This window comes from Elephantulus edwardii, unplaced genomic scaffold, assembly GCF_000299155.1.
Source record: "Elephantulus edwardii isolate Elephantulus edwardi_28Jun2011 unplaced genomic scaffold, EleEdw1.0 scaffold00012, whole genome shotgun sequence".
Classification (NCBI taxonomy): Eukaryota; Metazoa; Chordata; class Mammalia; order Macroscelidea; family Macroscelididae; genus Elephantulus; species Elephantulus edwardii.
The window spans coordinates 30,949,409-30,960,331 of NW_006399762.1; the positions used below are offsets into that span (position 1 = coordinate 30,949,409).

Consider the following 10,923-nt stretch of genomic DNA (forward strand, 5'->3'; position numbering starts at 1 on the left):
GGGATGAAAAGAAAAAAAAAGAGAGAATCACATTTACCTAACATCCCATCCAATAATAGAACCAGTGTTTAAAGGAACAAATTTTAAAATACTTTCTTCACCACCTTTTTGCATAGAATGCTTTGGTCTTTTTCCTAGATGTCATCTGTGACCACTTAAGTGTCCATGGAAATGAAGAGCTATGGTCAAGTCATGTCCTTTTTGCTGGTGAGCCAAGATTTCCTCCCCACTTATAAAGCATATTTGGGTTTTTTTTTCCACCATTGCCTCCATGACTTGACAGGTTATTATCTTTTCAATGAGGTAACCAACAAAAAGGGTGACATTACACATATCTGTTGTAGGGTCCTGTGACCCGAGTGAAGGAATATGGGGATGTGGTTACTTCAGAGGCCGTGTTCACGGACATGCTGTTTGCACCAAGGGACCTGATAAAGCGCAAGTAAGAGGGTTCTGAAGGTTCTTGCTCGGGGGCCTCCCGTTTGATTTTTTTGCCATGGGTTTTTGGAGACACGTACTCAGGTCCGTACTTTTCATAATCTTCTCCTTTCTCACGAGCTTTTTCTGCCATTTTGGCTTCCCAGAGGGCCAAGCCATGTTTTGCCTCATTTAAGTTCTTATGCTGGTAAAAGACAAGTGAAATCCTGGTGGGATGATTCCTATTGGGATTTTTTAACGGGGTTGTGGCATGCAGCTCACGCTTTGCACACTCGATCATGATACACCCATGAGAAGGAGACACAGCTACTCCCCCTACATCAGGATCCAGAAAACTCTTCTCACTGTCCGACCACCTTTCATCATCATCCTCTGCAGCAACAGCCCCATCCTCGGCTGGTACGTAAAGCTGTTTTTCTTGACTAGGAGCATCGTGTAATTTGTGGACGCCTTCTTGAGCGGCAGTTCCGTCATAGGTAAGCACCTTCAATAACCCATTAGTTGTATGGGAAAACATACCATTCTCTTTATTCTGGAGATGCAGAGGGCTATTGAATACACCTGGAGCTGCACTGTAGTTATGAATCATATAAGAAGATGGATTATTACCATTTTTATAGTCTATATTTGGATTGCTCAGATTGGGTGGTAATCTAGAAGCAGTTTCCATCTCAGGAGTGGAGTAAGAAGGAAATGTCCCTACACGGTGTGCATTTGTCTCAACAGTACAACTGCTGAAGGCATCTCCCTGCATATTTTGAGCTCCATAACCCAAGCATTTGGACAAATCACTTTGGCTATTTCCAAGCCGCTGCCGGTACAGTGTATGGATGGGTGGAAGGTTTACTTTAGAGAGCTGGTCTTGACTTGGAAACCTGTATGGATCGACGGTTTGCGACTGGGATGAATAGGAATTCAAATATGGAGTGCAGTTGTCCACTGATACGTTTCCATTGCACTGGTATGTTGTGTATTGGTTGTTTTGATTTAAAAGTCCAGAATAGGAGTTTATGGGATTAGAAGAATTGAAATATGATCCTGTAGTTTGGGATGAGGTGGAATAAAGGTTCATTAGGTTGTCCCCACCATAAACATCTGAAGTGTGTAAAGCTGGATATGGGCTAACTGGATTGGGCTGTCTAATAAATAGATTGGTGGGTCCGGATGAAGAATTGATAGACTCTGACTGAGAGCTGTTAGCCAAGGTGTGATGTGGCTGCTGCTGGGGTCGATGCTGTTGTTGAGGCTGTTGAAGTTTCTGCTTCTGTGGTTGCTGGTAATAGGACAGCGGTGGCGGTATGACTGCTCCTGAATGCCGCAACATTTCTGTAGACAGGGCAAGAGAGAAGGAATAAAGATGCATTTTATTTGAGAATAAGATAGTAAGAACCAGTACTAGGATTGAAGCAACATGGATCAACCTGCTAAGTGAAAATCTGAGGCCTCCCACCACACACCTGTATTTTACGTTATTTCTCTATTGCCTGGTATTGTATTAAAATTTTATCCAATAATAAAAATAAGGAAGATTTTGCTACTGATGATTCAGCAACACCATGAGGAAAGAAGGGGGAAATGACAAGTCATATTATAAAATAAAAAAATACTATTTAAAAAAAAATACTATTTCATTCACATGCTTTCCAGAGAGATTTACAATGATTTGTCAGTGAAGCAATGAAGAAACTTAGTGGATCTGAAGTTATTTCTATATGCATAAATAAGAAATAAATAGAGGTGAAATAGTGGGTCTTAGAATTGATATTACTGTGTTGTGGTCTAGAGACAAACTCTCAACTCCACTAACTACCCTTGAAACCAGTTCTTAGCTAATCCAGTGGAGTTTTGTTTTGCTTTGCTTAGTTTTTTAGGAGTCAGTCTGTCTCTCTCTGTCTCTGTCTCTCTCTTGGTGAAGAACCAACACAAAAACACAGACTATGAGTCAGTAGTGTAAATCCCTGCAGACGATATTACCAGTGACTAGTGACTTCAAATTAATAAAACTAAATCTCATTGCTCTAGGAACAGACTCATAAATAATCTACAGCAGGTTTTCAGAGGCTATAAACTACATGGGAGGAGGCTAATGATGAATGTGAATCAGGTACTGTGTAACTCCCCACCACTAGAATATGGACATTAGCTTTTTCTCTGATCGTGAGCAGTATTAGTTGTAGACCTAAAGCACTTAATATTTCCTTTGGAAAGAAAATATCAATTTGCTATTAATGAAAATAAGCATTTATTGTGACAAAGTCATCATGAGTTTGAGCCGACTCAATGTGAGTAGTGCTGTGGATATTTCTATTGGCATAAGCAACTTTAAGGGAGAGAGCTCTCACATTCCAGGACTAAGGACCTGTGCAGCAAAGCCATTGCTTACTCCTTATGAGAAAGGCAGGTAATCTCATTTTATGATTTACTGTCTCTAAAAATGTGTTGGATGGTCAGCTATGAATCAGTTCCAACTGAAGAACTGGACATAACACAATACCATTTTAAGGGATAAGTTTAATATGACAACCACATTTGGCTATGCCTCAATTTGTCTATTCTGCTGCATACAAATGTATTTATAAAAATGTCAAAAAATAAAATTTAGATTTTGGAGGTCATAGGTAAGGAATTCTCCTAAATTTGACTACTTACTAAATCCTACTGCTTTCCATTTTGCTAGATGTAAGTTTTTACTCTATGACATTGATACTACAAAAAAAATTCCATCTCAAATTTTTTTCATTCTTGGTCCAATGAGTCCATCTCTCAACTGTTAGCTCCTCTACTTCTAACTTGGATTATCTACTATTGCTAGGTAGCCTTTCATCAGACCACTTATCTATTATACACTTGTTAATCTGGGTTTACTATGTTTTTTATATTACCTTAGAGCTAAGACCCTGATTAACAATGCTTAGTTGAAATACAAAAGTTTCTTTTTTAATGCTTCCCATTGAACTTACCTCCCAACTGTTTAGCTTGGCTTGCGTTATCAGTCTGTTTTGCCCGTGATGAGGTTGACTTGTCCTTGTCATTCCTATTGGAGGTGTTTTCCTGTGAGGCCAGCTTCTCAGCGGCTGCTTTTTTGCTTTCCATTTTCCTTAGGCGGCATGGCTTGGCTGGCTCTGATAACAACCTGACTTTTCTTGGATAAGAGCTCAGTACCTGAATAGAACCATTTCGTATTTTCTCCTCCTGGGCTTCTGTGCTCCCATACTCATCCACAGGAGAGATTTTGTACAAAGGTAGAACATGGAGCTGCTCATCCTCAGGTTTTGCATCAATTCCTCGATTGTCCTCTTTGGTGAGGGTGCATACCTGGCAGCAGAAAGAATACACTTTCAGGTCCCAAAGAGTCTCAAGAGGTAACAACACACAGGGAGTGGGAGAAGGGGATACAATAAATTGCAATGCAAAGAGGCTTTCAGCTTTCTCCCAAACAGCAGCTGGCAGATTTGAACCAATGAAGAGGTGTGGTTTTGAATTAGCAGGCTTCATGTGTGCTCCTCTGGATCAGAGGGTGGCAGAGCCCGTGGCCAGTTTGCTTCTCTACTCCTTATACATCTACATCTTTATTGATGATTCACTGCACTGAGTAATTTCTAGTTTTACACAAATTCCAGTATGTGGCTTTGCATGTAGAGAGCTAAGTAAGACTCAGAGCAATGAATAAAATCATGTATCAACAGACTTTTCTAGTAGGGGATTCCCTAGCAGAAACCTCTTGTTGACCCTAAGACCTAACTCCATTTTACCTCACTAATGTCTGCAAGTAAGAACTCATTTATTTTATTACATACTGTCACACAGTTTCAGTCACTGTAGCAGTGACTCATTCTTGCATTTCTCATTTTCATTAATCTGTGCAAGAAGGACTGGCAGCTTGACTTGTGTCTGACACAAGTATGAAAGATTTTATGTTGGGAGCAAACTGTAGCTGATAAGGTATAGTCTGCCAACAACCTGACAGTTTGTGACGGTTTTGTGTTGCCATGATGCTGGATGTTATGCTGCCAGGATTTCAGATACTAGCAGGGTCACCTGTGTGGACATGTTTCAGCAGAATTTCAGATGAGGAAGAATATTCTCGTGATCTGGTTTTAAAAATCAGTAAATGAAAACTATCAATCACTGCAGAATATTGTCCTGTTATAGTACTAAGAAATCAGAAATTAGAGGAGAAAGCATTGAAAGTACACAGTTACCACAAATTACTTGAGCATGCCAATGATCTTGAAGACAGTACAGATCTCAGTAACTACAAATGACTTGAGCATGCCAATGATTTTAAAGACAGTAGAGGTCTAGTGGTAAGGAGCTTTGGTAAGTAAGGACTCTAGTGGTACAGTGAAGTCCTTGGGAGAAAGATGAGTAATCTCCAAGTAATTATATTGCCTCTGAAAACCTGCTGGGGCACCAACAACAATCAGGGTAACATTCCATTCCACCTAATAAGATAGAGCTGACTAAATGGCAACTAACACTAACACAGTGTCACTGGTTTAGGGATTGAGAATTGGTACTGAGAATTTCCATTATTCTGTGCTCTCCTAATGTGTTCTATGCCCTAGTTATGCCAGGTAAGTCACAATTCAGCAACAATTCATTCCTAAAAATGCTGTCATGCTGTGCCACTGGCAGACAACTTACTATTGTAACCAAGTGCAAACTTACACCCTTTTATTCTTGATATGGAGGTGCTGCTATACCCGTCGGTCCACACTTACCACTGTGCTTCCATTAATCATGTTGTGCAAATCTCTATGTGCATGGGCACAGAAGTCCAGACATGCAGTGACTCCTGAGAATGGACGGCCTGGTTCCAGACCCAGGCGACAATCTGGCGCTCTGTCTTCATATTCAACCTTAAAAATTAAAGTATGTGTATGTTTGGGCAAGTATGTTACAGGTCAATTTTACATCAAAAACACATTGGAATGACACAGAGCAAATACCTTGATAAAGTACTTGTCAACACTTTTATATTGTTGAGGAATAGTTGATAGTAACACTCTTGGAACCATAATCACAATAATGTACAAGGTTTATATCACAAGAAAGTGTCCATTTCCACCTTTCTAATTCATCTCTCATACATTCATATTTGAGGCTCTTCTTTCAACTACTAATGACTTTCTATGATTGTCCCTTAGTTTATATTTTCTAGATTTTATATATAGATCTACTTTTAGTTTATATATTGTGTGAGGTTAAAGTCAAGGCTAGTTTTTATCTCCAATATTGCTAGTTAATTGCTCAACCACTACTGGATAAAAATGTTATCTTCAAAGAATTACAATTCACAATAGATATTAGGTCCATTTCTGTACCTTCAGATTAACTGGTGTATTTATGACAATCATACTGTTAACTACTATACATTTTTAACACATCTTGAAAGCAGAGAGTACATATACTCAAATTGTCCTTTTAATAAATTTTATAAATTCCAAACATGCAAATTACAGAATCACCTTGTCAAAGCCTTCCTAAATCCTGCTTGAGATTTTTATAGCACTACACTGAAACAGGAAAAAGGCTAGAAATAAAATTTGTACAACTTATTCATTGCATATACCCTTTAGTAAGTAAGCCAGTATAAAATGATTTTTTTAAAAAGTAAGACAAGTAATGTAGGGGTGAATATGACAAGAAGGGGTGAATATGATAGGAATAACCAGGAAAATGATAAGGAAGGGGAGTAGACAACACTTAGATTTAACAAAAGGAAGTCACAAAAATCTCTTAGAAAGTCTTTATGGTGATACTGAGCTTGCAAAAAAAAAAATTCTACTGTCCAAAATGCATATCCTTTTGTATCCTTTTCCTTCTGGAGTCCTCAGGTCTGGATATCTTTGAATAACCTCTATGGATCTCTCTACCTCTCTCCTACCTCAGCACTGATATTACTTTTCGTATTCCACCCAACCCTAAAATGTTGGTACATTTATGAATCTCATTAACCCCTAGAAAAATCCATAGTCATCTTCCCACAAAGACTCACTAATCCTTGCCTTCAATTGGCTACCAAGCTTTCCAAGTTAAATATTTTTTTAACTACACATTTCCTAATTTCTTTATCTACCATCATTTCTTTAATGTAGCACTTTTAAATACACAGTGATTCATATTTTAATAAGCAATCACTTCCTCTATTTAATCATTTGTGGTTGTTCAAGTTCAAGGACCATTCACCTTTCTGAGCAAGTGTTGGATAGCACGAAGGGCTTCAGACACACAGGCGCTCATGCAAATCCACTGGGCTCACGAAAATACAAATCAAATGACTTCAAGTTTAAAGTCTCTTTCCATTTAAGATAAACCTTTTGTCAAAAGTTTCTGAAGGTATTTAAAGTTATTCACGTCCTTAGCTTTCTACTTAACTCTTTTTCTCCTTCAGCACATGTTTATCTTTGTTTTATTTTAACAATGTTTACTATGGTTTATCTTTACTAGGCCCAACCATCTTATATGTTCTCTTATATATAAGACAGAGGGAGAAATGGTTTGTGCTTGATTGATGGTGCAAAGTCAAGCAAAGAATATGATGTAGCAAAACAGACATATATAAAGATGTATAAAACATGCTGCAAAGCTTTTAAATTATAGATGAAAATGGCTAATGATTGTTAGGCACTATGCTTCCAGCCACAGTCAGTAAATCAAGACATTAAAAGTCTGCTGATGAAGACAAAATTACCCAGAGTAGAATAAAAGATAGTAGAGAGAACAGCGTGTCAGTCTCACCTTCATGTTTTTAATGGTGTCACTATAATATACAGAAGCATTACAATGCATTACATTGCATTAGCATCAATAAACAGTAAAAAGAGTAAAAAAAATCTTAGCTTCAGAATTGGTTGTGATAGTAAGTGGATCATGATTCATCAATAAATAAATATTGAAACTTACCTGATTATTATATGCATCAGGTGCCATTTTCTTGTATATTGGTCCCAGAAGAGTAGCGAGGTTTTGAAAAAGAGATTCCACTTTTTCTTCCTATATAAAAATTTCTACATATTAAATTCTAAACGTTTCACATTGTTGTGTACTGTCTAGTCAGAAGTGATCCACAGTTGATCCTCAAGCTTTCAGAGGCAGTTAATCGCATGGGAGGAGACGGCCCATCTTGCAGAGCAACTGGTGGATTTGAACTGCATGCCTTTGGGATGCCTTCTTGCCAATAGGCCACCAAAGCTCCCTAAATGGTGTGTGTGTGTGTACATATGTTGTTATAAACTATTAAGTTGAAAAGACATAACTGACCCTCCACTAAGTTTTCAGAGACTTTAAACCTCATAGGAGGAAACTGCCAATTCTTCTTATGCCAAGCAGCTGGTGAATTTGAAAGGCTTGTCTCTGGGTTGGCAGTGCACCACTAGGCCACCAAAGCTCATGCGTGCTCTCCCGTTCCCTCCCTCCCCCCCTTGCTTGCTCTCTATATATGAAGAATATCAGATTTCAACAAAGTAAAATTGGGCCTATCTTTATTAAATAACTAAATAATCTTAAAAATATATCTATTCCTAAAAAAATCTATCCCTTAATGTGTATGTGCCTATCTTTGTGAAGGAAGATAATAAAGATTTTCTCTATATAGTTCTAAATTTGTTTGTTTGTTTGTTTTTTTAAAATCACTTTAACAAAAGTCAAATAGTGGCTTGTTGCACATTTTACTTTAACCTCTCCTCAGTCCCCCTTTTTCTATATATTCATTCATTGTTGCAGAACTAACTTCCTCTGCTCTCCCTTCTCGTCTTCATCTTCCCTTCTCCCCCTCTTCATCCTCTCTTACTCAAGATAGTTTTCTTACAGACTCTGGACAGTTGTGTTAGATATAATGCCTAATCATTTATTCCTTTTAAACAGTTCTCTCCCTATACTAAAATGAAAATTTAAAAAAACCTAAGCATCTGAAATAGTCAAAATGATTCCTTTGACAATTAATAATTATTAACTTATTTTGGCATAATATTAACTACAAAATTTTTATAAAATTACATTTCTACAGTTCAGGAAAAATATTATAAAACTGAATTATATCATGTTATTATTAACTTTCTCTACTCACACCATTTTTCTATTTATAAATAAAAATAAATTATAAAACAGGAAATAAGCTACCTCTTTTGGGTCATCCCCATTCAGCTTAAATCTCTTCGGGATCTTGCTTCTGGCAAATTTACACCCATTGTAGTACATGCTCCATGAACAGCCGAAAGAAAAGGAGGCACCACTGGTTGCTGGGTCCATCCCCTGACAGGTACAGGTTCTCCTGAGAAAGAAAAAAAATATCTTTATAGATATGGAAAAGAATTATCCATATATAATTATCTATAGAAAAGGCTGTCTGTAGGATTCAATCTCCCAGTACAGAACCTGTTGTATAACCACAAATTCAACTATTTAAATAATGTTTTATTACAGAACACTACACATACAGAAAAGTATATGCTTAATGAATGTTCATAAATAGAACACATACTTATTAACTGGTAGTGGCTTTCCTAGTACACTAGAAATCTCATCTCTTTTTTCTAGGTCCATCACTGTCTCTTTCCTAAAAGTAACTTGTATCAGCATAGTAGCGCAGATGTCAGACTAGACATCTAAAGGAGTCTTTAAAGCATGAACTTGATTGAAGTAGAAAGTACAAGAAATAAATAAATACATACAAACATACATAAAATAGAAAACTCATTACAGCAAAGAAATGAAGCAATGATTGGATAAGATTATGTAGTCTGAGTAAATATATTAATTTCCCTTAGCATAGACTCAAAGGCATCCATACTTAGACACATTATAATCGAACTATTCAAAGGCAGAGAGAATCCTGACAAAATCAAAACACATGTGACACAGAACGAAATGGTTCTCAGTAAGATGAATAGCAGGTATCTCATTAAAAACCAGTAGGACTTTTAAACCAGTGGGACTATTAAAACAACACATTTATCATATGTAAAGTATTAACAGAAAGGACTGTTTATATCTATAAAAATGACTTAAAAAATTTTTTTATTATTAATTTTAATTAAAGTTTACAGACTTAGGGTTTCCATCAATTTATTGTTGCACTTTTCTCCCTGCTCACCCCCTTCCCCACAATTTGCTCTTTGAAAAGTAAAAGAAAAATTATTTCATTGTTTTACAATCCCTCCCCCCCAAGTCCACTCCACTGTGCAGCCTTCACTCTGGACTCCTGTCATGACAATAATACCCAATCACATATCCCTTTTAAACAGTTCTCTCTCTCTCATCTGTTTCAATGCAGATACATTATTTATCCCATCTTTCTCAGTCTCCCCTCAACCCCGATATCAGTCCCGTTTTACAACAGTGGCACTATGCAGTATTTGTCCTTTTGTGACTGAGATATTTCACTCAACATAAGGTCCTCCAGGGTCATCCATTTTGTATAATATTTCATGGGTTCCTTGTTTTTCAATGCAGCATAGTATTCCATTGTGTGAATATACCACAGCTTCTCTATCCATTCATTTGTTGATGGGCACTTATCTAGTTTCCAACTCTTTGCTATTGTGAACAAAGCTGCAATAAACATGGGTGTGCGTATATCTGCTTGGGTGGTGGTTATAGTTTCTTTGGGGTGAAAATGACTTTTAAGGATGAATGACACCCAAGCTGTGGTATTTTTAATTGCTTCAAACTTTTATAAAGTTTGGATACTGAATAAGTGAGAAAGAAAAATTGGTGTCTTTGAATTTTTGTGTTGTCTCTGAATGTTAAATACACCATGGATTGCCAAAGAATAAACACATCTGTCTCAAGAGGAGACACAACTAGAATCTCAGAGACAAAGATAATAAACGCTTCGACATTTTGTCAGGAGAAGCCAGCCCCTAGCTAAGGACAGCAGGCTTAGAAAGCCAGGGAATGGCAGATTGACATAGCCATTGTATTAATGGGCTTAAATATGGGAGAGAAGATTGTGTAGGTTTGGATAGGGCTTATACACAGAGGGGTCACTATGAGCCATAGCTCACTTGCCTGTCCCTAATAAAAACAATGGAAAATGTTTCATCGCTATTCATAGGATTGAGGCTGAGACATACAGATAATACTAATAAATGATAAGTGCATAACACAACAATTTAAAAAAATCAATTGGTCAAAAAAAGAAAAACTATACTCTCATTGTCTCATAGAAAATTTCTAGGCTGTAAATTATAGCAGGAAGAAACTTCTCCCATGAAATTGCTAGTGGATTCAACAACTGGAGATGTACCTCCTTTGCTCACCAGTGTTCCACACTATGAATTATGCTGTATGATGTAATAATATACGCATGGCAATAACAGCACATGAGAGCAGGAGTAAATAATTACATAGTAGAGACATTTTTATCTTATACTATAATAAAATTGCTTGGAATGACAAAGCAAAATACTACAATGAAATGTGTGAGGAACTAGAGTCAGAAAATCAAAAGGGCCGAACTCGCTCAGCATTTCTTAAGCT

General features: G+C 37.2%; 1 protein-coding gene across 1 annotated transcript in view; it reads right to left on the reverse strand.

Annotated features, from left to right (window-relative positions):
- Positions 1-325: 325 nt before the first annotated feature.
- Positions 326-10,923, reverse strand: part of TET2 (tet methylcytosine dioxygenase 2) — a 24,886-nt gene continuing 14,288 nt past the window's right edge. Inside the window, exons 5-9 of the mRNA XM_006881118.1 lie at positions 8,563-8,713; positions 7,348-7,437; positions 5,163-5,300; positions 3,399-3,753; positions 326-1,764 (exon numbers count right to left, since the gene is read on the reverse strand). Of these exons, the coding sequence (XP_006881180.1) occupies positions 326-1,764; positions 3,399-3,753; positions 5,163-5,300; positions 7,348-7,437; positions 8,563-8,713 (2,173 nt within the window). The remainder of the gene's footprint in view (positions 1,765-3,398; positions 3,754-5,162; positions 5,301-7,347; positions 7,438-8,562; positions 8,714-10,923) is intronic.